Source organism: Drosophila ananassae, chromosome XR (assembly GCF_017639315.1).
Source record: "Drosophila ananassae strain 14024-0371.13 chromosome XR, ASM1763931v2, whole genome shotgun sequence".
In the NCBI taxonomy this organism is placed as follows: domain Eukaryota; kingdom Metazoa; phylum Arthropoda; class Insecta; order Diptera; family Drosophilidae; genus Drosophila; species Drosophila ananassae.
In genome coordinates this window covers 21934639-21961148 of record NC_057932.1, presented here as the reverse complement: position 1 = coordinate 21961148, position 26510 = coordinate 21934639, and the positions used below count along the sequence as shown (strand labels likewise).

Genomic DNA, 26510 nt, shown 5'->3' with positions numbered 1-26510 from the left:
CTGTCAATCAACTGCAGTCTTTTTCGTGTGCTGTGTGCTGTGTGGTGTGTGCCGTGTGTGTTGCTGTGCCTAGCTCTCGTATTTTTGTGGGTGCCAAAGCGTTTTGTTTGGATAATGTTAACCACAAAAGGCCAAAGTCAAAGTATTAATGACAGCGGGCTGGCTCGCTCGCCCGGAGGGGGCGGGCGGGAAGTGACAGCCAAAAAGCAAAGGGAAAGGCCCGAAGCCCAGAGCCAGAGAGCCAGAAAGCCAGAAAGCCAGAAAACCAAAAGCCTGAAAATGCGTCAAGCTGCAATTGAGGACTGAGCAGTGGAGGAGGTCAAGGGCCAAGCCAGAGTGTTGACTTAGCCGACTTATTTTTATTAACCCCCCTGCCCCTGCCCCTGCCCCTGCCCCTGCCCCTGCCCATGGCCTCAAACCCGAAATCCAAACAAGAGGCATGCAAGAGCGGTAAAAGCCATGTACGAAAATGAATCACGCCGCCAAAGAAACTGTGCCTGACTGCGTTCTGGAACTTGGGCAAGACTCTTCCGAGAAGCCCTCTGCGGGTCGGCCAACTGGTTTGGAACTAAAGCCCGGACTAGCCTGACAACCAGCTAGCCGGGCCGTTAGTCCAAATTGCTGCCATGACACGCCGCCCCACATACTCCGCTGCCTCGCCCGCCCTTCATTGAGTCTCGATTCCGACTTTATGTAACCTCTTAAGCGGCTTAAAGAAACAACACAGCCCGGAGTTCAGCCTTCGGCGGCAGCTGCCGGAGGAGGAGGGGCAGGGCGCCGGGGAGGGGATGGCAAGAGGCATGTGTCCCATGCCGCATGTGTGGAGCGGCGGGGAGGCAGCAATTAAACACGAAATCATAATTTGTGGCTGCTGCCAGTTGGGTTTCCCAAGAAGCTCCCATCCCTCGCTGTGCCCCGCATGCAAAAGTCGCCTCCCGCTACCCCGCCCGGCGGGGCTGTCTCTTTCGCACTCCTCCCGGTCGACCGTCGGTGGCTCATCTCCTGCGAGCCGCATCAACATCCGCCTTATCGGAACGGCAGCAATAACAAGCGGGACTCGAGGCGTGAGGGGCCTAGCCGAAAGGAAAATAAATAATGTTGTCGAGGCCGAGGGAGTGGAGGAGCGAGTGCCCGGCAAGCATCACTTCTGACTCCGAGTCGCAGCGCTGCCAGATACACCCATCAAGTCCAACGGCCCAAGGTCGTAGCTGCGAATCGGAACTGAACTGGAGTAAGCCCGCAGAGAGCCAGGGCAGGGCGCCAGGGAGGGGAATAATACAAATTCTTGGTGAAACACAATACCCCCAGCAAGGGTATTCGTGCGGGCGAGTAGAAGTCGCTCTTTGCGCGGCCTCCAGCGGCCTTGATTTCGCCGATGACACGTACAGTGCGCCACATCAGTGTATGTGCACCGCACACCCGCGGTCTGCGCAGCCAGTTGCGTGTTTCGAGCTCTTCGCGCTATCTCCTCCGCAGAGACTCGGAGTCGCGTTTTACGTGTCCAACAAGCAGACTTCTCCGGCCAGAAGATAGAGCCGCAGATAGAGCGCGGCGGTCCTACGAAGGGCCTCTGCACCGCTGGCTTATTCCCGATCCTAATGCTCGCCACATCCCGCCTGAAGGCCCTGGAAGTCGTTCCCTCGCAGTTGCCAGACACGTCAATATGTCTGCAGATCGGCGATCCAGCAGCCCGGCTCCAGAGAACTCGAGGAATGCGTCTTATCACTGGCCAGCCAATCACAGTCGAGGCAGACACAAAAACAAATAAAGCGCCGCGACTGGCAGCTCAAGGATAACAACAGCCACGCGGGCTGCGGGCCAGCAGCCAGCTCGAGTCAATTGGAGCCAAAAGCGAAAAGAGGCCCGCGAGCGGGCAGCTGCAGCGGCCAGTCGCCAGTGGCACGGTGCTGGGCTATGTATCGTAATCAGAGCCGCTCGAAAGTGCTGCGAGTGGAAATCGCATTCGACGGGGGAGTGAAAGGCGCAGCCAGTCCTGCCTAGTCCCCAAATCCTCGAAAACCAACTAGCTAACGAGCCTGACACACTTCCAGGCTCCTGAGTGGGTGGCGGGGTGTCAATGGCCTTGCCCCGCCACCCACTTGACTGACTGACTCACAGAATGCACGCTGCAGGGGCGGTGGGAAGTGGGAAGTGGGTGAGGGGCGGAAATGAATGCGGATGTGCCGGAGAAGGATACTGCGCCGGAACCGTGGGTGCCGGCGGTGCGGAACATGAGTATAATGTGCGAATGGGACAGAGGCCGCTGACTCGCATTACCCACCATTTGGACGCGGGCTGCAGCCTCTCCGGCCCACTGTGGCCCCACCTACGGGCCGCCTTTGTGCGAATCTGCATATGGATATGAGTTTTGCGGGAGAGTGTGCCCGTAAGCCGCTCGTAATAATGTCAAGTGCTCTGGGCGAAGGCAGAGCCTCTTCGCCCGGCGGAGATAAACAAACGTGGAAAAACAAACACGATGCAGGCAGAAACAAAACAAGCCGCCGTTGAAAGGAACGCAGCCTACCAGGACACTCGCCTCCAAGCTGCAGGCCTTTGTGAACCTGTCCGAGTTGACGGAACCTCGCAGGGTGCTTGACACCGCCTAATTGAAACGGAAATGGAATGAATGAAGTAAGCGATGGGAACACACTTAACGCCGGGAATCAAGGGTCGCGCGGAAGATGCAAATCAGGGGCGGGGAGGGGCCTCGAGGAGCCACAGACAAGTCCTTGGCCGGACTCAGGCACAGCTCCCCCACCCTCGCTCGCCGCTGCCAAGCGCTAAGCTCTGACCAAATTTGTCCACAATTAAAAACAAAGCGCGCGCGACGCCCACGCGGTTCGAGCGCGTTTGCGTTTGCGTTTTTTGCCGCTTGCCGTCACTCGATTTTAAGCCGACCAAAAATGGACAGCGAGCGTCGAAAAAATCGCAGCTCCGCCGCGGCTCTAAGACGCATTAACAATTGGCACATTTAACGGAAATTATTGATGTCAATTTGCAAATTGGAAAGTGCTCTCGACGAAAAGCAGGCGGCAGCCACACACAGCCCGCAATATCATAATCACCTCACAATGGAAGCGTATTCGAATGCGAGTCCCCTGAAGTGGGCTTCACATTTCTGATTTCTGATTTCTGATTTCTGATTTGTGATTCGTTCAGGCGCGGGCAGAGTTGGCCGAGCGGGAAGCCGAATGGATAGGAATGAGTTATGGACAAAAGCCATGAATGAAAGACACTTTGCCGTCTTTGGCTCTGGGTTTGATTGTGGTTCTCTTCGAGATCGCGATAGACGCATGAATCATGGGTGAGCAGCAGTTCGCAGGTGTGGGATGGATGGCAGCGGTACTTGGTGTCGTAAAAAATGCAGATTTTGGCCAAATGCTGCCTACTCCAGCCCACTCTGGGCGTCACAAAAGGCGCCTGCCCTCAGGGCTTGTTGGGCATGGCATGGTCTCTGACCCCTTGCAGAGAGCCCTCCTGGTTCGTGCCTCTGGGCCAGGTGCTCCACGGGGCAGTGCACCGCCCTGGCTGCTAAGAACTGATAGCCCGGAGCTCCTGCAGGCACTGTACGGAGCTTCTGCCCCAAAACCACCAACAGTTTCTGCCAGTGCACGAGTGTCTCTTGTCTTGTTAGTCACCTTTCAAACACTTGGTCAGAAAACGGGCAGAAACTCAAATAAAAGAAACTATTAGTTGGCCTGACGCAAATGCAGACGAAAATGGAAACACTCGAGGGGTGGGGGCTGCGATGGAGAGAGAGATGGGGAATGGGGAATGCGGATCGAGGATGCGGCTGATGTGACGGGCTGTGATGGGCTCTGATGACTCCATTTTGCACTCCACTTCCCTGCACTCTACTCCCGGTTCATTGCACTCGCCTCCTCTCGTTCTGCCCTCGTCTGCGCTCCCTCTCCCTCTTTCGCCGCAGCGTGCTAAAAGCATCCATCCAGCCCCAGCCCCAGCCTCAGCAGCAACAACATCAAGAACAACAACAGCACTTGGAGGCAACTTGGATGCACTTTGGGCCCAGGCCATCAAAGGCAGCAGCGAGGAGAAAACGTCGAAGGCGCAAGCAGAGGAAGTGCAAATTCTTGGGCCGTCGAAAAATGCAGCTTGCGAAATGTTATTGTAGTGACTCGGAGAGCGAGAGGGGAGGGCTTACCTGAACCGTTTTGGCCGCTGTAAGTGCGTTCTGGCCAGACTCCCTGGGACTGCATCGCCGGGGCAGGGGGCCGCCGGATGGAGGCACTGCTGAACCCGCCAGTGCACTGTTCGATTAGTGCTAACGGGAAGGCCTGAAAGCAAGGCACTTGAATCGAAACCTTCAGACTCAGTCAGTCAGCCGCACTGCGCCGCTTTTGGCTAACCGGCTAACCTTTTGGCCAGAACAAACAGCACCCGCCTGGCAATTTAGCAATTTACACCTTGTTAGAGATGTAGAATCCGAATGCGAACGCGAACGCGATGCTTGCAATTGCAAATTAGCTCACAAATGCGGGTGACATTGTTCGGCGTCCCATTAGAGTCGGAATGGGAATCGGATTCAGAATCAGAATCAGAATCAGCATTCGAATTAGCCCGGCTAGTGCGGGGGAGTATACACATGCCTCATGTTGTTGCTCAGTTCCCAGTGCGATTTGCATTCGACCTTTGTTTCGAAAATCTGTTCAGAGTCGGATCTACGGCGGGGATGGCCTGGCTCCCTCTGCCTTTGCCTTCGACCCAGTTAGGGGCTTTCCGAAATGGTGTTCTGATTTGCGTAATCGCATAAACTAACCCGAAAACTAAACCAACACGCTCGATCGGGGAATGCGTAAACAAGCGGCTAGAACTGGCTGTAGGGAACTGGGGAACCAGACCACCAGCAATCTGGTCTGGGAAAGCGAGAAGCACGGCACAGTGCGGGTCGCTTCCCCACTCCCGTGCTGGCCTGCGGCTCATGCCTCTAATTGGGCAAGAAAACAAAGAGTCAGGGAACGGGCCAGGTCGCAGAGCACTCTTGAGCCAAAGCGCCGTACTTGCACATCTCCGGGTGGTTTGTGGGCAGGACGACGGGGGAGCGGGCCTGGATCTGGGCGGCCACATCGACCTCCTCGGAACCAGCTCTTCTGGCAGCGGATCCCGCACACAAATCACATCTTGTTTACAATTGCGGCGGATCGCTCGTCGCCTGCGAAATCTTCAAATCCAAAACAAACTTTTCGGTAATGCCGTTGCCTTTTCCAGTCGCCCAGTGGTGCGGCAAATGACTGGAAAAGGGCAATGTGAATACTGCGCAGCTCCAGAGCTCCAGCCATTCGAAAGCCCCTCGCAGAACGGCCCGGAGAAGCCGCGTATTATCTCGACACGTGCACGCGCCGCGTTTTGTGCGCGTTTTAAAACGCCACCTTATTTGGCTCTTTGTTTCAGAGTTTCGAGTGTTCTCAGTGTCTCCAGGTTGTCGTCTTTGGTGGATCATGAGCCGCCTCGTGTGCGTCAGCGATTAATGGGTACTGGGCTGGGAGCGGGGATGCTGGCGGCTTGAGGCGAGGGGAGGGTCTGATACGCCATGTATGTAGATGCGATCGATTGACGATCATTTGATGCGATCAGGCCAAAAAGCAGCGGAAAAAGCGGCCAAAGCTGACCAATTTTAGAAGCTTCGCCAAATCCACTTCACATCCAACAAAATTCACACTCGCTTTTGGCCAACTCCATAAAGCGTTAATTATCTGGCATTCTGAGAGCCAAAAGCTAAATCAAATTCGATCGGAGCGGTATGCTCGGCTGCTGGTTTTTTCCAGTGCACTTTCGGCTCTTGTCGAGCGGTTTCGGCCGGCCGAAAGGGCAGGGGAGCTGCGTGGGCCAGTAGCTCGCTTCTCAGCCGCCGATCAACCATGAACTCGGCTACGGCTTTCCGATACCCCTTTCCGATACCCAGGCGGCTCATCGTGCCGAGCGACCTTTAGAGTTCATTTAACCGCCCAGAGCTGACACTTAACGGCCCAAGAATTCCACGCCCACGCAGCTCCCTCCCCACCGCCCCCCTGGGGAACTTGTCGTCTCTGATCGAAACTGTAAACCAAACACAATCCATCCCAGCTCCAGTCCACCATCCACCACCAGCACCAGCACCAGTACCAGTCATTCCGAGGCATGACTCTTTCCTCTCGCCGTCTTACGTAACGGTCAGCCAGGTAGGAGCGCAAAACGAGTAAAAAACAGAAGCAGAAGCAGAAACGGCGGAGCAGATGGAATTCCAAAATGATAAAATAAATACAGCAGAGAGGGCAATAACTTTATTACGATCTGAGAAGACCTTGCCCAATTAGGCGATGTGCTTTTAGTTGCTGTTGTGGTTCGTGATCAGCGACCGGAGGCCGGGGAGCAGCGAGCTGAGGGCGGAGGGCGGGAAGGAGTGCAAAAATCGTAATTTAATTTAAATTTATGGCGAAAAAAAGGGTCAGAGCAGGCGGAACGACGGCTCCAATACCCTGGAATCCCTGGAAAGTGGGCAGCAGAGTCCCCTGCTGGATCTGTGTCAGTTTTGACCAGGCTTCCTCCTGTACCTGGCCAAGTAGACCAGAGCGCGGCTGCAGGCTCTAAACAATTCCACTCAATGGCGGAACAACTGTGCATTATGATGCAAAGCCGCCAGACGATGTCGCATTTCTGCTGGCGTGCAAGTGGCTGCTCGCCTGGCCCAAATGCTAGGCACGGTAGCCTCCTCCAGCCGGGGCTGTCTGCACGGCGGGAAACAAGTACGCAGAAACCAAAGCACACACTCCCGACCAGACACATGTCACTGGGGGGAGGGGTGGCCACAGAGAAAGACAGGAGCAGCCCAGTCCAAGTCAGTGTTTGTCGTTGGCCTCCATCCGCTGTCAGTGTCGGAGTCGGAGCAGGAGAGAAGGGGTGCTCCAGACGGTGGCAGCGGAGGAGGGGGACAATTAGAGAACCAGTCCATTGAAGCCGCGACAGTCGCGCGGAGCTCATTATTGATGGGCAACCCCCTTCTGGAGTCGGGTTCATTAGCTAAACGGCGATCGTTGTCCCCGATGGAGAACAAAAGTGCCATTAAATCTGGCATCTAATCGGATCGATGGTCGATTTGGGGAAGAGAAATAGGCACATGACAGATGCGAAGACAATCGATTATCGATTCTTCCGATGATTGTCATTGAAGCTCGGAGTATCCAGAGCTTGAGTCCTAGCAAGTAGCAGCAGAAAAAGGTTCTGCCAGATTTCAGCAGAAGAAGAATACTTTAGGCTTTCGGGGCTAGAGTATCCAAAGATTGATTCCTAGCAGTGGATTGAAGTCCCTTTTTGCCATTCTGACGGCGTTCAAGTGGTCGGAATTGCGTGATCGGGGTCTTCGTGGAGGAGAACGAGCTGATAGGGAAGAAAAAGACGGGTTCCGGAGTGGTCGGGAGACGCGAGCAGTGCAGGAGCAGCTGGGCAACTATTTGGTATGCCAGCGCTGTCACCAATGCTTCTTTTCCCAGCCGCTTCTGGCCACGGCTCTTGGCTCTCGGCTCCTGTACTTGTTGTTGGCAGTGGTGCTGCCGTGTTTCGGTTGCTGGCTTGTTGCCGGAAGCGCAATTGCTTCATTATGGCACGTACTTTGTCAAAAGGCGTTGAGTTGAGTCACATTTTATTCCATTTGGTGCACTCGAAAAAACTTGAATGGGGTTTGCCAGAATTTCGGTTTATTGGGCGGCATGGCCACTGGAGGCACTCGCTGAATGGGTGTTGAAAGTGGGGTGTTCGGTTCTTCGCGTGTGCCTCAAGCAGGAGTAGAGCGGCTTGGCAACTCGCCTCATTGAATGCTAGAAACCATCGCCTTCTGATTCGCGCTGTGTGGGCTGAGCGGCTCCGCGCCGTCCACATCCCAATCCACATCCGCTCTGTTCACATCAACTCATTCACTAATATACCTCTCCCCTCTTCTCGCTTGCAGGGGCAAATTCGCCGCCGTGCGCCGCGCCGTTCACAAGAACACGGGCTCCCACTTCGCAGCGAAGTTCCTGAAGCGCCGACGCCGGGCGCAGAGCAGCGACAAGGAGATCAAGCACGAGATCGCGGTCCTCATGCTCTGCGCGGGAGAGCACAACATCGTCAACCTCAACGCGGTCCACGAGACGCGCTCCGACACAGCACTGCTCCTGGAGCTGTAAGTCTTCGTTCCGACACCCGGTACTGGAGCAGCGCCCCCTTCCTTTGGGCGCACTGCCTCCATTCACATATCCTACGATCCAGAAGAAAATAACCGCGAATTTTCACCTTTCAGGGCCACTGGTGGCGAGCTGCAGACGATTCTGGACAACGAGGAGTGCCTGACCGAAGTCCAGGCCCGCCACTGCATGCGCGAGGTACTCAAGGCGCTCAAGTTCCTGCACGACCGCTCCATCGCCCACCTGGACCTCAAGCCTCAGAACATCCTGCTCGCCGGCGAGCGCATAGAAGGTGAGTTCGAATGGAACACCCGCCTCAGCAGACTAATCCTTAATTTTCTGTTCACTTGGCAGATGGCCTCAAACTGTGTGACTTTGGGATCTCGCGGGTCGTGTGCGAGGGAATAAATGTGCGGGAAATGGCCGGAACCCCCGACTACGTGGCTCCCGAGGTGCTCCAGTACGAACCCCTCTCCCTTCTGACGGATATTTGGTCGGTGGGAGTGCTAACCTACGTCCTGCTCTCCGGCTTCTCGCCCTTCGGCGGCGACACCAAGCAGGAGACCTTCCTCAACATCTCGCAGTGCGCCCTCACCTTTCCGAGCAACCTCTTCGGCGGCGTCTCCCCGGTGGCCATCGACTTTATCCGTCGCGCATTGCGAATTAAGCCAAAGTGAGAAACTGACCGGGATCATGGGAAGATTAAGATTTTTCCATCGTTTAACCTCATTTGTTGCAACATACTAATCTGTTTATCTTCCAGCGATCGCATGAGTGCCGCCGGCTGCCTGGAGCACGTCTGGCTGAAGGACGACTGCTCCCTGGACAGGACCATTTTCCTCCAGCCCCAAAGCGACGCCGAGGAGGAGGAGGACGATGTGGAGGACGTGGAGGAAGAGGAGGAGGAAGAAGAAGTGGTAGTGGGAGTCCCGGTTGAGGCGGAGAAAGAGCCAGCAGCTCAGGAACCGATAAAGGAGCCGCAGACACAGTCACAGGCACAGCAACATACCCCTCCCGCTGCCACCCAGACGCTGGGATCGCTCTCGCCGAAGCCCAGCATTGCCAGCAAGCCGACGCACAACGGCCACTACCGGGCGAACAGCAGCGGCAGCATCTCCAAGATCCCGATCGCCACCAGCAAGCTGCTGAGCAGCCCCAGCTGCGAGACCACTACTGCGATCCACACCTTCGGGCACGGAAGCACCCAGAAGCCCACCCAAATCGTGACGCCTACTCGCCGGGCCTCGGACTCGGACAAGGAAAACACCTTCACAGCCACGTTCGTAAAGAAGCCAGTCGCCACAATCCAGCTAGGCAGCTCCAACGGCATCGAGGACGCTACAGTGGTGGCAGCCACCCTGACACTCTTTCCGGATGCTCCCACTACACCAAAGGTGATCCGCAAGACACCTACGGGGGAATCCCACAGGTCGGCCACGTCGGTGAAGGCCCTGGTGAAAAAGTTTCAACTGGAGGACTCGACGGGATCGGTGACGGGAGGCCGCCGGAGCGGAGGAGCCGCGCCAGTCTCGCCCACAACGCCGACGACGGCAGCCACCCGAATGATTACCATCCGGCGGGCCTCCGAGCCCCTGACGGTGGTCAACAAGAAGCAGCCGTCGCAGGCTCTGCACTCGAACGGAAACCCGAGTCCCAGTCCGGGCAGCAGTCCCACCAGCTCCTCCGGCAGCACGGCCGCCTTGCTGATCCACAGCCAGCGCCTGGGCACTACACCGGCGCTCGCCAGCCACCTGATGAGCAATGCTAACAGCAATGCCAGCAGCACCACTGCCACATCTGCACCACCATCTGCATCTGCTTCAGCATCTGTATCTGCCACAGCCACCTCGAACAGCAGTAGTTCGGGAAAAGCGGCGGGCGGCGCTAGCGCTGCATCTGCTCACCATCTGCACCACCACCACATGCACCATCATCACCACCACCACCACCACGTGGTGATCGCGGCGAAGAACGCAGCCGCCGTGGCCGCCACCAACAACATGAGTCTGGACCAGGGTATCATCTGTTAGCTAAGGGCCAGCCGGGCGAGCCGCAACGCCAAGAGTTTCTTTCACCGCTTCCTGTGCTGCATGTAACTGCCGGCGGAGGGGGGGACCTCGCCGCCGGGCGCCGTCCACTGGAGAAGTGGGTCACCTAGCTGCAGGATCACTAGGCGGGAGGAAGGTCGGCTGGAGGATGACTGGAGGAGCAGGAGCCGGTTGGTGGAGCGAATAAGGAGCGACTGGAACGAGCGGTGGTGCTGCAGGAGGAGATGGAGCTGGATGGAGAAGTGGAACTGGAGCTGGAGCTGGAAGCGAAACGAGCAGGAGGAGGAGGACGCGTTGATTTATATTTGAGCATAGTTAGTATTTAGTTAATGTCAGACGGCCTTGACATCTTCGCCAGCATGGGAGCCACATCGAGGATCCCCGAGGATCAGGGATATCCCTTACCCACCACACACACAAACACACCCACACCCACACACGTAGGAGATGAGATGAGGAGATGAGACCAGGAAGGAGAGGAATGCCTAAATCTAGATTAAAATGAAAAATGAAACCTTGTACTGCGGCCGTAATGGCAAAATTGAGAAGTAGGAACAGATCTGAAAAGTTATAGAGTCGAGCCGGCTTCGTCGGACTTTCGGTAGACATATCATATAGCCCATATGTTTGTTATGCGAAGAGCAAAACGCAAGGAGCATGAAGAGTGAAGCGAGGAAGTGAACAGAACGTAACTGAACAGACGAGCTGAACAGAAGCATAGTTTATTGTTTCAACGAATATTTACATATATACATAAAGGAAGAAATGTCAATTCGGCCCAGGACCGCCTGGCCTAGCATTAATTATACTAGTTATACATTATCTATATGCCTACGTATGTACACTTTTAAACATATTCATAGCATATATTACTATACATGTACCAAAAACGAATGGGGATCTGTCCCAGCGATAGGATGCGCGCCACGTCGGCCGCATCCGTTCCGCCATTTGCTTGCAGGCATGGAGTGTTCGTTAGTCGTAATCAATCAGTCTACCCACTCTGTCAGCCAACACCTGTGCATCAGCATCAATCAGGAGGTCAATCATAAGCATATACAAGTTGTTCGTTCGTTCGTTCGTTCGCCTAGAAGAGTTTAGAGAATGTTAAAGCCAAGCAAAATTGTTAATCGTGTGTCTGTGTGTTCAATCGTTCAATCGTTCAATCGTTGCATAAATGTTAGGATGCCTAGGAACCACGCATTGTAGTAGTACTAGTTGTCATCGTTAGAGCCCCACGTCCTGTTCCTGTTCCTGTTCCTGTTCCTGCACCTATTCCGCCCCATCCCGTCCGCCCCAACCACCCCCAGTCCACCTCGTTGAGTCGGTTTTGTATATATTTCCAGCACGAGCACTATGCAGAGAGTGCATACTGTGGAGGGTCGTGCAGAGGTCGGCCAGCTAGCTAGCAGCAGCAGCAGCAGCTTATTGAATTACGTTTAATTCTTTTTTTTTACCCCATTATCAGTAATCGTATTTTAGAGCTTCGATGCGAGTGTATTTATTAGGCAAACGTTTCGAGGAGGGTCAGTTAATTGTTAAAGGAGAGAGCTTAATTTATCGCAATCGATTACCTTTTCTTTTATACTTAATACTTGCGTGTACTTCTCTTAATACTATTATTTTTTTTAATACACCTAAATCACAGTTATGTGTTTAATATATCTGTACATTAGTAGTTAAATGCAGTGCAGCCCCGTACTGCAAGGAGAAACTGCGACCGTGAAACAAATAAAATATAAAAACAAGGTTAATAAGCTGGACGTAAGAGTTGAGGAATGTGTTTTTAATTTTTAGTAATTCTAATCGATTTTGTGTTTAGAAAATCTAATTCAATGAGAAGACAAAGATGCATATTATATTCTACATTATAAAGAAATTATTTTATAGCTAACTAATTTAAAATATATTCAATAAAACGACAAAAATTAAATATTTACACTTGTTACTTGTTATTTTATTACACTTATTGCAATTTATTCAATATTTAATGCGAAAATTCAGAGATTTTCGCTCTCATCGCTGTCTCTGCACGATGACGTCACGAGCCAGGCGGGCCGAGCGACCGACCAAATCGCAAAAGTTTCATATGAAAAACTACCAGGAGCACCAGGCGCGCAGAAATCAGCAGGAGGTGGATTTTATCTCGTTTCCCCACCCCCCTTGCCTAAAACCTCCACAAATTTTGACTCCCTTTGGTTTGTGTCTTGGCTATCCCACTTTTCTCTCGCTCAGATCCCCATAACGGTACTTGCAAAACTCTGGCTTCCCATTGGCCAACGACTGTGAGCGGCCATCATTGTTCTCCTCTTCTACAACCCCCCCCTCCCCCCCGACAACTTCAATGAAGTCACGTGTCCGTGAGCAAAGTTACTGGCTCTCTGGCAGTCGGCTGTGTGTTTCTGAGCGCCCGGTACTTCGGCTCGGCGCGCAGGCGAAAATCGAACGAAAGTAGAAATCGAAATCTCGGCGCAGACGCACGTAGTACGTGCCGATGGACATTGTTAATACATAACTGTAAATAGCTTGGAAAGTGCTTCTGCAACAGTGTTGCAACACCAAAAAAGCCGCAATAAACTTCAAAAATAAAAAGTTATTCAGAATTGACGATATATTTATAGAAAAACATATAGCGACACATCGTTATTCGAATACATGAATACAATCTGTTTGGTATAAAAGAATAAGACAAAAAATGATTCAGATCACTATAAGTAAGAGTAAGTGCAACTAGCGACCAAAGAACGTTTCACAGTACAACAAATATTTCTCTGCTCCCACTACGTAACTATAATTGCTTCCGGCTCCACGATCCTTACTCCTGGATAGAGTTCTCGCTCGCCTCCCTTGTGCGGCTTCTCCTTGTGGGAAGAACAAATGCTATGAGATTGCAGACACCACTTGCCCGATTTCTGACTCGCTGAGTGGGTGGTGGTAGGTGGTTGGTTTGGTTTGGTTCAGTTTGGATGGAGATTGGAAGTGGAGCGCCTAGATGCCGCGGTAGGAGCGGTGGGCCAGGAAGGCGCTGATGAAGTACAGAACGGCGTTCACCAGGCCAAGGACTCCAGCCGCCATATAGCCGTCGTGCTTGACGTCGCGCAGTCTGAGGAGCAGCACAATGGAGGAGGCCAGCAGCAGGATGGCAGCCACGCTGTGGTAGATCAGCTCCTGAAGAAGGGTCAACAGAAGGGTGAGTACAGTTTCATTAAGCTATCGACTAGAACGTACATAAATCGTCTTGGCAATAATGCCTCCGGTGCTCAGCGAGGTGAGACAGGCGAGGAGTAGACAGAACGTCCCTATCATGAAGGTTGTGGCCATCAGGAAGTGGAACAGGTCCTGCTGGTGGTTGAAGTTGCGGCGGTAGTCCTCATAGTTGTACGCTAGGATTCCCACAACAGCTGCTCCGATGATCTGCATGAAGCGGGAGTTCGAAATTGGATTAGAAATGCTGCAAAGCTCACCGCCAAGGGTTTCACTTACCAGTTCGAACAGCTTGAGGATCCCCGGGAAGGACTTCAGATAGCCCGTGTTCAGGACAATGTAGGAGGTGTTAGTGGTGCTGGTGGTGGTGCGGGTGATCGTCACTGAGTGAGACATCTTGGTAGGTGTTCGGTGGTTTCCTTCGGAGGATTACTGCAAGGGAGGGTAATGTGAGAATCGGATACTGGGGTGGGAGACCAACAACATATGTATACTAGTAGTGCACTTGCAGAGGCTTCTTAAATGACCCACAAACTGTAATTTTTGCATTCTGGACATTGCGTTTTGGCCAGCTGTTTCAGATCGAACGCCCTTGCCACGCCCACCGATCGGCACTCACCCACACCTCGCTGCGAGTTTGTATACAGGGATTTGTGTATTTTTGGCCATCAGTTCGTTGCTGTTTGTGTTTTGGATTTTTGGTTTTTGTCTAATTTTAAAATTGTTTTCAATGCCGGCCTCGCGAGCCAGCGGATCTGGGCAGGAAAAAAGCGCCAAGCCGAAGCGTTATTGAAGCATCAGCATCGGAAAATCTATTTACTTGACGGCCACCCCTCCCATTCCCACCCCCGTTCGGCTGCGTGGCCCCACCCGCCAGTCATCAGGAATCGGCGAACGCACATGCGAATATATATCTCGCATATACACCGCGGGTGTATGTACATATGTAGGTTTCCAAGGAATATATAGAGAATTTAATCGGTGACGTCACGACCTCGATGGTCTGCTGCCTTTTGTTGGTTGCAAAAAGCTGGGAAAAGGCCAAGGAATGGAACTGGGGCACACTCATCGGACAGATGTCGTGGGTGGGGCTGGCGCAGAACTGTTGGATTGCACAGAATGGCCTGGACTAGATGCGCAGAAGTGGTGCTATTCCTTTAGTTCCCTAACCGAGGGGACTGGAAGCGATAGAGTGACTAAGAACGCTAGCTGAACCCCGCCCTTTCCTCCTGTTCCTCTCCTGTTGATTCACCCATCGGCTACGCAGTAATGAAAACGATGACGCCATCCGGAGAGTGACGCAACTGCTTACAGACAGACCCTGGTGGCAATGACGATCTTGGCGATGATGTGATAGTGCTCATTAAAATTCACAGAAGTGGTACGCCCAAGACCAAGGGTGGGGGAAGGCTGTTTGGACCCGACATTCCACAGCCGACGAAACTAAAACTGGAACTGGAACTGGAACCGAATCAAAACACAAAACAAAAACACAAAAGAACCATGTGCAACAGTTTTGAAAACAAAACGTATGGTGATTAGGCAGCGGATATCGTCTGGGGAAGACTACTGGACTGAAGCACAGCCCGGACCGGGGGTATGATATCATGCCCCAGAAATCCATGCTAACTGAATTAATCAACAGGTTGTGGTGCCACCAGCAGCTACATTTACATACATATCCTATGTTCCCCGAAACGTGCCCATACAGAAACGATCTGCATATTTTCAATAATTTTTATGTGGAAGGGAAGGGCGAATACTACATTCCTCCAGACAAAGGGAAGTGTTCAAAAATGTAAGCAATTTGAAAATGAGCAGTGCTCTTGCCACTCTTTAGGAACGGAGCGGAAAAAAATCAATCATTTGTGTACTTAAATTGGTGGATACCGCAATCGGTGGAGTACTTTCTGATAAGAACCAGCAATGCCTTCCAAGTCCACTGCACTTGGCAAACAAAACACGGCAGAGGGAGCTCGGCACTCCGACTCGCCTCGCATTTTTGGCCAATCGAAGTGATATCATCGCCGCGTAGCTGCTGGCGAATACAAAATAATGCAGCAATGACAAACAAAACAGTAAAAGTTGAGTAGCACTGGGGGGCTAACCGAAGCCGCGCCCACAAGTCCCGAAATTAAATTCTCACACTGCCAAAATATTAAACAAAACAAAAATAAAAAAAACCTAGATACATATACGAATAGGTATATATTTCAACGAAATTTATATATCTTGCTGTCGGTGTGGATCTTACTCTTACTTTTTCAAATTCGGCGTAGGATTCTGCCAACGTATGTATCTCGGACTGGTTTTGGTTCTAGCGAGTTTCTACTTATGCGTCTCGGCGCGCTCACGTTGAAAAATCAACTGAAACCGAAACTGAAAAACGCTCTGCGTTTGCTTTTCGGCAGCTGCCGTCGCTTCAGTCACTGTCTCAGTCGACGGCGGCAGAGGCAGTAGCGCAACTGGCAAAACAAAACAAGAGGTAGCAGAAGGCTTACAAACACTAGACCAGCAATGCTCCGGCCACAGTTGGGGCTTTCAACGCCTAAGACCTTCTGGTCTTACGGATATCCAGACAGCTGAACTGCTTTACAGGGTATGCTTTCCCACGCAAGCCGGCGGCACAACAAGTTGTGCTCAGTGGCGGTCAACGAATCGCCTGGTAGACACGCCAGTGCTGGAGCGAGTGCGCCGCGGCATTACTAGGTGGGACCATGACGTCATGATATCATCGGATACGAGGCAGCCGGCCCCCAGGTCGCCCACCTTAATATTTTCGCAAGGCTCAAGTCCAGTCTGGCCCCGGGCCATTCCCCTTAACAGCTCCATTTCGATTAGAAAGATAGTAGCAATTGATTCGGACCCGTTGAAAGTTTCCTTCTGACTCACACCGCTGCTCTGCCTGCGCTGACAGTCGTCGCGGCAGTAGGTGAAGGTGAGAGAGATTGGGAGTGGGTCCCGCTGCACAGTGATTCCTCCAAGGTTGCGATGCGATTCCAGATCGAAGCTGAGAACAGAAGCGAGATTATTAAAATGTCTCAAAAGGCAGCCAACACTTGCTTTCTCGATTTACGAGGCACTCGATGAGTAATGCGGCGCTAGTCCAAGGAAAACACGCTGACCGAGAAGCTCTCCGCGCCGTCAGTAACAGGCAGTCATCATATAAATGGCCTTTATCAATGCTATTATTAAGGCACACCAACTCATGGAATGCAAATAAAAAACACCATTTGGGTGCGTAATAATTACAAAACAATGCAAACAACATCGGATTGATATCACTGGACGCTTAAATAACATCAGGCTTCTAAAAACAACAGAAATCTCATCAAGTTGCAAAGATTAACTTGGCGGGACGACGCGCGAAAAGGCAAATGGCGGAATTCATTTTGGAAAAATCAACTGTAAAAGGCAGAGCGATTGCGTGTGTTGGTTCTGACTTTAAACGCTAAATGAGCCTAAAAAATTACTTACCAAAATACTTTTATAACACCATTTTAATTTATAGAATTAGTTAATGTGTATATTATATTTTTTAAAATAATTCAAGGATGCGCGCCCATATACATATATCGATTTAGCTGCGACAAAAAAGCGATAAGTTTCAAAACGCAATTGTGAGCCGATAGTTTTAGTGCTTAAACATGTAGCATTATATCGATAGTAGATACTTAAGCGATATTTGCCATTAAATCTAGTGTTGAAAAAGGCAGTATTGTATCGAATGAGTTCCATACCAAACAATAGTTACAAAAAATACCTTATTGCGAACCTATTTACAATATCAGAATCGGTGCCCACGTCTGAACTAAACAACAGTGTTGAAAAGGGTGCCTAGTTCGGAATCGGAGCCAGAGTATCGCGAAATTGCATGTTTATTAGTAACGGACGTCTAAATTTTTCTTGTTGTGCCAAATGCTAGTTTGTATGTTTTGCGGAGAAATGCAAATTTCAGAGGACAGTACGCGTGTCAATGTCAAGAGCTGCGCATAAATAATTGCCGCCGAACGCCGCTAATTGTCTTGGCTAGGTATTGATACTAGGAAGCAACAATTCTGAGCAAAACAGTTGCGTTCGGGGAACCGAGAAATTCAACAGGTAATGTTTTCGAAGACGAATACTCTCCCAAAATCATCTCATTTTTTTTTTGTGTTCGCGCGTGTGTGTGGGCAACAATTATTAAAAATGTCTGTCGCGGCAATGGAAAAAAACAAACAAAAAAAAAAACAACAATAATGCCGGCCACTTAGGAAAAAAAATGCAAATTAATGAGCAAGAACACTGAAAAAAACCACTGGAGCGCCAAGGGAGAGACAGGGATAGCTAACGGTCTGATTAAAAAATGTTGTCTATTCCCGTAATCATCAATTTATCATCCTCCCTTTCGCTCCCCCAGCCCTGCAACGCTCTCACGTGAACTGCGCTCTCGCACCTCCCCCTTTGGCCTGTCTGTGTGTGAAGGTCATGGCTATGTATGGGTGACCCTGCACTTGGAGCAAAAATATATTTTATTGATTTGCTTCATTTTTCGCCTCTTTCAGTTTCAGTTTCAGTTTCAGTTTGTGCTTCAGTTTCTGCTTCGGCTTCTCTCCTGCTTCTCTCGCCTCCAGCGCTGCACGAAAACAACAAAAAACAGCTGCTGCTGTGACTAACTAACTTTGTGAATACCCTGCCGAGAGAGAGTCCATCGCGTAGGCGCCGATGGTCGCGTGACAGTTGCCAATAACCGAAACTGGGCCTAAATGGTCACAATGGCAGAGCCCAGGTTGTCAAGATAAAGCCACTTTAGCTCCATCTGTTGGGGACCGCCCGAAACACGCGTATTATGGTGAGCTAAGCAAGGGATTCAAATTGATGCATTCCCAGGGGCAGAAAAATCTCTGTCCTGCATTTCGGGTACGTTTCCTTAGCCGTTGAGTTGGGGAACTCAACATGTGTACAGAAGGCGCACTCCGCCTTGGGGTCGTTAGGTTGTTTGTTATTCGGTCGCTAAGTAGGAGCTGCTCCTGTTGCTCGTTCAGTTCCGGCTACTGCTCCTGCTCCTTCTCCTGCTCCCTACTGACACCTCGTCAGCGTTGACTGGGCCATATATAACGCTAGTTGGATGGACAGCTGGATAGCCCGCTAGATGGATGGGTGAGGTCATAGGGGCTGCCTGTCAGGAACCACTGTGCTGACAAGCCAGCACTAAGACAAGCCATTAGCTGATATATGAATCCACCAACTCCCATAATCTATAATGCCGAAGCTCCGGCGGTTTCGCTCAGTGCAGCGAGGTGTTGTGTTTGCTTGTTTGCCCATTCGAGCCATCGGTCAATGCAATTACTTAACCACAATTATTTATAGCGGGCATTTTGTACTACACCCCGCATACACAAGTAGCAGGTAAACAACAAGTAGCTCGGCGTGCCCTTCCCCACCACGGCCACCAGTAGCGGCGGAGACTTGCTGACTGCGTGGATTCCAGAGCCCAGTCGGGGCCCAGATGCGGCGTTGGATCTCCATCGGCTGCTCCGATAATCCACCAGCCCCTAATGAAAGTGCTGATGTTTCCGTTCGACACGATCGCGATTAGATGAGCACTTGCAGGGGGACAATGGACGGACATTGGTAGCACATTGGAGACATTCGCTGGGATTCGTCAGTATCGGAAATTAATTTGTAACATGCTCTCATTCGGGAACCGCAAGCCACACGCAGATAATGGAACAGGCCTGATTGTCATGTTTTGTTTATACATATCTGTGTGGAGTTTCATAAATGGCAGAACGGCCAGGCCCGGACCCGCCCTTATCCTCGCCCGGATCTGAGCCCTCGAAGGCCACAGATGACGTGACGTGTCCCACTTGAGGCCTCCACTTGAGTTCGGCTCCGTTAATTTTCCACCCATCGGCCGGCGCGGCTCCTTATCAAGCAAGTGAAACAAATGGCTAAAAGAGTCCTCTGCCCTATGCAAATCCGCCACACGATAACAAATACAGGGTCTATAAATAAACAAATCGCTGTTTGCTCGCCATTAGCTGTGTAATTTTATGCAGATAATAAAGCGGTTACGGCGATAAGGAGGCCCATGTAAGAGGCTAGAGGTAAGAAGCTGTCTCCGTGCACCTGCACTGGCCTGTAAACCATTTCTAATCTTTGCATTTTTAGGTCGCCGCGGCGCAGTCTGCCCGGACAATATTACAAAGGAGTCTTGGAGGCGTCTATCAACTGGAGAGTAACAATCCCCGAAAGGCGTTCCTCACCGAATATGATACAAACTCGAGATAAATGGAAATGTATGCCGGAGAAGTACGAAAACATCATATATGCCTGGGATAAGATAAGGACTCGCAAACATCAGGTGCTTCTAGTCTGGAGGGAACTGGAAACGCCAAGTCGCCGGTATTGGTGCAACTCCGCGCCACAATGGAACTGATTCAAGACACATCACCAAAAATAGGCAACAGTCATCGGTTCCTGGATAAGATTGGCGAAGAAAGGATCTAATCGACTCGCGCTGGTCACTCCATGCGATGGATGTGGGACGATAGTGCAGACCTTCGAATGGAGATTTCGAACGAGGCAAAGATCAAGTGGGGTTTGGACGCATTAAAGGGGCAGGAAAATATATCCGCACATGTTTGTGACGCTGGGTTTTCGGCAGTGACGAAAGTGCCGAAAGATAAGATATCGAATGTGAATACGCATACATGTACGATATGTGGTATGTGGTGACAAGGCCAATGACCAATGCGATCTGGAGACCGCTCTGCTGACTCAAGACGTTCTGGACGGTTCTGCTCACCGCTTTATGGATGCATAAATAGTATTGCCTGTCATTGCCGGATGGCCGCAAGTTTGTGGCCCAACTTTGGGGTCCCGATTGGGAGTCGGAACTTATCTGGGAATGCTTTCGTTATGATCGAGTCGGTTATTCGAGTCTCGCCCCATTATGTCTGTCGTAAATATATAGACCGAGTTCTCCGCCTATCGGTTCCATTTCGAATCGGCGATAAGCTCCAACACGTCTGCCTCTTGCAGCGTTCCCTGATCCGATCCGCAACTTGATATTTTGGATTATAAAACTGCCAATTAAAATCATATTTGAGCTAGTGCCCTGGAATCTTTAACTGGGCTCGTGTTAATCTGGCTTCGAGCACCCAACCGATAGAAAAATAATTTAGTTTATGGCCCTCTCGTCTGGGCCCGGCGCTTGACTCTACCGGCAATAAACCCGACCGTGTGACCAGTGAGTTCGAAGTTAGTTTCCAGTAAGAATGGGGTTAATGCGTCGGAAAAACAATTAAGTGATCCGAAGCCCCGAGAAGTCATATTTAATTTAAGATTGCACTTGTGAAAATTAAGAGGCCTTATCTTTACCGCCTTCGGCACCTGCCTTCGAGTCCCATGTACGATTATGAAACATTTGCGTTTGCTCTGTGAACTAATTACCTAATTATGCAAATTCCCTCGCAAAATTAAATGGTTTAAAAGATTCATATAGTCTTGAACTTGCGCTGCGATTGCAATGTCATTTTTATGTTGCGAATTTTCGTGCAAAGTTCGTGGCGACCTTCAGTAGTTTTCCTCTCACAACTGGGCCAAGCCCCAAATGATTGTTCTATTGACCCTCTGCCAGATCGTGGACAGGCCACTTTCCACCCTAGCTGCCCTTTCTCGAAGGAGTTCCGCTGCCAATCAAAGGGTAATTACCCAGGACCTCCGCTCGCAACACTTTCCATTTTCGCCTATTAAAAATTGAAGTGAAACGGAAACCAATCGATGCAAATCGCCTGCGCCGAGGAAGAACACAGTGCAAACAAGGTACCCCGGCTGCCAGAATATTTAAGCGGAAAATTACTCGGGGTTAGAGTAAACAAAGTGGGAGGATCCAGTTCGATAAAGACATTATTCCGCCAACGCCAACGTACTTTAATTACACAGTTCCACGAGCGGCGAAGTGCATCGCACGGGGTGGGACTCTTTCAATTGATTTCCTGACCCCCAACGGCAGACCCCTGTCTCATTTCTTTCGAGACAGGAAACTAAACATTCTCCTGTTGGCTTAACTCTAGAGCTTATCAGTGTCAACCGTCTTCTTTCAGGTGCACACCGGACTGGATCCGGAGATCTGAACCCAACCGCGGAGGCCAGAAGAACAACCAGGAGGAGTTGCAGGCGTCACTCGTTGGAGGCGCCGGCACTAAGACCTTTTCCGAGACGCGAGCGCCCAGCGGAACAGTCGCCACCACGACGTCGACATCACAGCCGCCGCCGCAAGCTGCGCCGCTGTCACCAGCCGAGCACTTGGACGCCAGCGCCGACGATCGCGGGCGTGTCTACAAGCTGAGAAAGAAGAAATACCTAGACGCGGCGCACATAACGTAGGCAGGAGTGGAGAAGTTCGGAGGAATCAACGGAATTGGGTCGGAGACGGAACTGGAAGGAAACCAAAGCTAAAAAAGGTGCTAAAGCTACACAACGGTGCGAGGAGTTGGGATTGGCCACATAGAGCTTATAGCCACACCAAAAAGGTAGGTAGGTAGGGTTTGAGGAAATATGCAATGAAATACTCATGTTATGCTTTTTTCTTGCAGGAGGAGATCATCGAAATCCAAAGCAAAGCCAGCAAGAAGCAAAACGATGCCTGTGCAGTCGCCCATCGAGATCAGTAACCGTGCAATTGAGCACATAGACGATGTGGACCCGCTGGAGTACCACGGCCACTGGGAGCCAGTGGGCGTGGCTCGGGTTCAGAACACAGGTACCTCCGCGATGGTCACCTTCAGCAAGCGAAAGCAACAGCCGTATATCATCGGTGGAGCGCTGGACACCAACAAGTACGTGTTTGAACAGCTGCACTTTCACTGGTCGGACTCGGACGAGTCCGGGTGCGAGCACACTCTTGAGGGCATGAAGTACTCGATGGAGGCCCACGCGGTCCACTACAACGCCAAGTACAAGGACTTCACCGAGGCCAAGAACAAGCCAGACGGCCTGGCCGTGGTGGCCTTTTTTATCCAAGCCTGCGGCGAGAAGGACTGTCCAGAATTCAAGAAGATCACCGAGGGCATCCGGATTGTGCAGAAGATCCATACGAGTGCTTCACTGGATTCCGGTGAGTGAAATTACCACCTGAAAGTTTCAATGCAGGGTATACTAAGCTATTGTTGCATAGATTGCCTATCGTGGATTGGACTGCAGGAGTTGAGCAAACACTATTACACATACAAAGGATCTTTGACGACGGCGCCGTACTTCGAGAGCGTCACCTGGATCATTTACCGCACTCCCATCTACGTGTCGCGCGGTCAGGTAAGGGTGTGAACTAATCCGTCTATCACACTCCAACTAGCAACTGCTGTTTCCTGTTTGCTTTCCAGGTCAGTGTATTTCGCAACTTGCAATCTTGTCCCAAAGACGAATCCAAAAAGATAGTCAACAATTATCGAGAGATCCAACGCCCCCACAAGGATCCGGAGATCTTTTTCGCGCGCAACACCAACCCGAAGTCCAAGTTATGATGTGCTTGCCATGTGGTCATTCCCCCCTCTTCCGCGCCGCTTCCCATTGCCCCCAACCCGCACCTGCTCCCCTAATTCCAATCTCCAAGATTTCTCCGCCCACGAAAAGCTATATCTCCATGCATACTACTATTGTTTATGGTTGTCTGTCAGCTGCGTTTGTTAATTGCCTCATGTACATAGGGTTATATATAACTAATATACATATATATTATAATATATATATTCATACTTATACAAATAATCGAAGTAGCTACGATACGTTAACGTGTATGAATTCATTTTAGTCAGAACACGCAGTTGCCTTGCATTGAATATTTCAGAGAAATATCGGGCACAACTACTTAAGACATCTACAAGAGACATAAATTTACCACTTAAGCTTAAGTTAAATAAATGGTAAAAGCGAAAAGAATGAATAAGAATGAGAGAGCAAGTCACACACGTACACATCTTTTCTATGTCAAAACTGAATTTTTTTTAATGTATTATAGATGATCGAACCGTAATTGTTTGTAAGAGCTCTTACCCATTCGTGTGTAATTTTTTTCGTGATTAGTTGTAACTAATAAACAAGTACGCTGATAACTCCTACAGTCTGGCCCACCATAATAATCGGTTACTCCTAAAATAATCCAATCCCATTGCTTCGATCCAATAAGATGTTAAGGGGAAGTCCTTTCCACAGGAAAATAACAGGATGGAAGTCCACGATGCGCTAACAGAAAGATGGATGTAGTTCGACATAAAAAATTTAAATCCCTTATTTTTAAAGTTATCCGCTACTGCCAGTTTAAAATTATAACGCAGGTTAGGACGATATTAAAAAAAAAAAAGAGAGTAACATTTTAAATTCACCGCCATCATAATTTAGTGTTGCAAAACTCCAAATGCTTGCTAGAGGTGGAAGATTTCCAGTATTGGTAAACGGCGACAGTTTCTATCGATAGAATATCGCCCGAGGTACTATCGATATTTTATTGAGTATTGATAAACGCAGATAGTATCTATCGATAGGATGTCGCCAGCGGTGCTATCGATATTTATTTGCTCATCGCTACGCTGATTCCGAAAATCAACGCCGTTGCCAGATCGGTTGAGAAATGGCCGAGATATGAGCTTTTGAAAAATGTGTACCTTCTATAGCTTATATCTCGGCCATTCCTGGCCCGATCTGGCAACGCTATGCGTTTTTGGAATCAGGACTCGGATGTCCTTCGAACTGCATCTTTAGTTTTTCGAAATCGAACAACTCATTTTCGACCCGATTTTTGAAAAAATGGAAAGGGGTAACATCACGTTTTTTCTCGATTTTCGCGAAAAATTTTTTTGTCCGATTTCGACGATCTTTGGATGCATTTCGACTAATTTTGGGGCGCTGATTCCGAAAATGTACGCCGTTGCCAGATCGGATGAGAAATGGCCGAGATATGAGCATTTGAAAAACGTGTACTTTCTATAGCTTATATCTCGGCCATTCCTGGCCCGATCTGGCAACGCTATGCGTTTTTGGAATCAGGACTCGAATGTCCTTCGAACTGCATCTTTAGTTTTTCGAAATCGAACAACTCATTTTCGACCCGATTTTTGAAAAAATGGAAAGGGGTAACATCACGTTTTTTCTCGATTTTCGCGAAAAATTTTTTTGTCCGATTTCGACGATCTTTGGATGCATTTCGACTAATTTTGGGGCGCTGATTCCGAAAATGTAGGGCATTGCCAGATCGGATGAGAAATGTCCGAGATATGAGCATTTGAAAAATGTGTACCTTCTATAGCTTATATCTCGGCCATTCCTGGCCCGATCTGGCAACGCTATGCGTTTTTGGAATCAGGACTCGAATGTCCTTCGAACTGCATCTTTAGTTTTTCGAAATCGAACAACTCATTTTCGACCCGATTTTTGAAAAAATGGAAAGGGGTAACATCACGTTTTTTCTCGATTTTCGCGAAAAATTTTTTTGTCCGATTTCGACGATCTTTGGATGCATTTCGACTAATTTTGGGGCGCTGATTCCGAAAATGTACGCCGTTGCCAGATCGGATGAGAAATGGCCGAGATATGAGCATTTGAAAAACGTGTACTTTCTATAGCTTATATCTCGGCCATTCCTGGCCCGATCTGGCAACGCTATGCGTTTTTGGAATCAGGACTCGAATGTCCTTCGAACTTGTAACGTCGGCGATAGTTCGAACGGGTTGGCAGCCTGGGGGGGTGCGGTGTTTCAGCCTTTCTGGCAGCCCAATCGCGTAATAGGACCCTATTCAGCGTTTCGTGGAGGATCTGATCGATCTGGTAACGCGCTCAAAGCTAAGGTTAGGAAACCGCGTGGGAGTGGCGTTCTTTTTGAATTTAACCACGAAACAAGCAAGTTCGTGCAAGAAAGGAGAAGCATCCGGAAATTTTCGAGCAACTGCAGCGTAGTTTTACCCGCTGAGGAATCATCGTGCTGGTGCAGGACCAGCAGGCATACAGAAAGAGGGCCACAAGCGGCAATTTGGCGGTGTACGTACTGCTCAGTCAAGGCAGGGCGCGATCGTAGAAGCTAGGTGAGTTTTAAGACTGGTCATGGTTATGCGAGCCTGACGTAGGTGTTTTCGTTTAGCTAGGTCAGGGGTACCAGCGTGCGAGCTAGACCCCTGGTGACAGAGAGGCATAGTGCGAGCAACGCTTGGCCAGAAGAAGAAGAGAAGAGCGGGTCACAGTTGCGGCGCGAATCTCTCAGTCAGGCCGCCCACGAGGCGGGGCTGAGGGGAGTCATCAAAACCAAGTAGGAGCTGGAGATACCGTGAGCTCGACCTGAAGTGAAGCAATCGGAGCGTTCGCGACGCTTTAAGGGGCGCTCCGCCAGAGATCCGGATAGGGTTCGGCCCTAACCTCACAGGAGTCGCCGTAAAGTAGGCGCCATCCTGGAGCAGTGACGAAGGACGGAGTGCTGGCGGCGCTTTAAGCAGCACCCCGTCGATCACAGGAGCCGTCGTGTAGTAGGCGCCATCCTGGAGTAGTGAAGGAAGACGGAGTGCTGGCGGCGCTTTAAGCAGCACCACGCCGGTCGCAGGAGCCGCCGTGCAGTAGGCGTCCTCCTGGAGGAGTAAAAACAAGGACGGAGTGCTGGCGGCGCTTTTAAGGAGCACGCCGTCGAACGGAGGAGTCGCCGCAAAATAGGCGAACTCCTATAGGAGCAGTAGCGGGAGCGGAGCGCTGGCTGCGCTTTAAAGGAGCGTTCCGTTATCCGGAGGAGTAGGCGTGGACTAGCCTTCAGCCGTAGGATAAGAAGCAGGGACAGGGCGCTTGCGGCGCTTTCAAGAAGCGCTTTGTCGATCAGGAGAGCGGAGAGACTCGACCGGCTGATGGCCTAACGGTGCCGGAAGAGGAGGAGAAGAAGTAGTGGGCGAAGATTTCGCGTCAGAGCTCTGCCACTGGCTGTATGTTTTGGTTGTTGGCATTGTTGACGGGTTAGGCAAAGGCCCTCCCGAATTACATATTATCTTTTCCAGCCTCGAGTAGTGGAAGCGCTTCAACGACTCGTCGCGGATGTATTGAGTGAGTAATCCTAAATCTATGCCAAGCCAGCAGAAGTGATACGGAATTCTCC

General features: G+C 50.6%; 3 protein-coding genes across 11 annotated transcripts in view; 2 read left to right on the top strand and 1 right to left on the bottom strand.

Annotated features, from left to right (window-relative positions):
* LOC6501919 (death-associated protein kinase related) overlaps window positions 1–12136 on the top strand; it is a 41316-nt gene extending 29180 nt beyond the window's left edge. For 3 of the 4 annotated variants that reach the window (XM_032452424.2, XM_001966653.4, XM_032452425.2), the window contains exons 3-6: window positions 7940–8152; window positions 8270–8445; window positions 8508–8826; window positions 8917–12136. In XM_032452424.2, the coding sequence (XP_032308315.1) occupies window positions 7940–8152; window positions 8270–8445; window positions 8508–8826; window positions 8917–10183 (1975 nt within the window). In that variant the 3' untranslated portion in view covers window positions 10184–12136. Of the gene's footprint in view, window positions 1–2611; window positions 2632–7939; window positions 8153–8269; window positions 8446–8507; window positions 8827–8916 lie in introns of those variants that run through there. The other variant, XM_044717458.1, reaches the window with a different exon arrangement.
* A 658-nt stretch (window positions 12137–12794) lies between these two features.
* Window positions 12795–15814, bottom strand: LOC6501907. Of its 2 annotated transcripts, none has more exons than XM_032452215.2 (4): window positions 15660–15814; window positions 13685–13837; window positions 13430–13615; window positions 12795–13369 (listed from the first exon to the last, which is right to left on the bottom strand). In XM_032452215.2, exons 2-4 carry the CDS (start codon window positions 13799–13801, stop codon window positions 13190–13192), a joined length of 483 nt encoding a protein of 160 aa, XP_032308106.1. In that variant the 5' UTR covers window positions 13802–13837; window positions 15660–15814; the 3' UTR covers window positions 12795–13189. The 2 variants fall into 2 exon arrangements, with proteins under 2 accessions (XP_032308106.1, XP_001966690.1); XM_001966654.4 differs by having other exon boundaries at window positions 15666–15813.
* Window positions 15815–17135: 1321 nt separating this feature from the next.
* On the top strand, window positions 17136–23514 carry LOC6501920 (carbonic anhydrase 2). Of its 5 annotated transcripts, XM_001966655.4 has the most exons (7): window positions 17659–17737; window positions 17805–17880; window positions 17950–18236; window positions 21496–21924; window positions 21988–22508; window positions 22569–22705; window positions 22774–23514. In XM_001966655.4, the coding sequence occupies exons 5-7, from the start codon at window positions 22034–22036 to the stop codon at window positions 22912–22914; spliced, it is 753 nt and encodes a 250-aa protein (XP_001966691.2). In that variant the 5' UTR covers window positions 17659–17737; window positions 17805–17880; window positions 17950–18236; window positions 21496–21924; window positions 21988–22033; the 3' UTR covers window positions 22915–23514. The 5 variants fall into 5 exon arrangements, with proteins under 5 accessions (XP_014759669.1, XP_014759668.1, XP_001966691.2 ...); XM_044717545.1 differs by lacking the exons at window positions 17659–17737; window positions 17805–17880; window positions 17950–18236 and adding exons at window positions 18817–19494; window positions 19559–20639; XM_014904183.3 differs by lacking the exons at window positions 17659–17737; window positions 17805–17880; window positions 17950–18236 and adding an exon at window positions 17136–17506 and having other exon boundaries at window positions 21496–21928.
* The last annotated feature ends 2996 nt before the right edge of the window (window positions 23515–26510 follow it).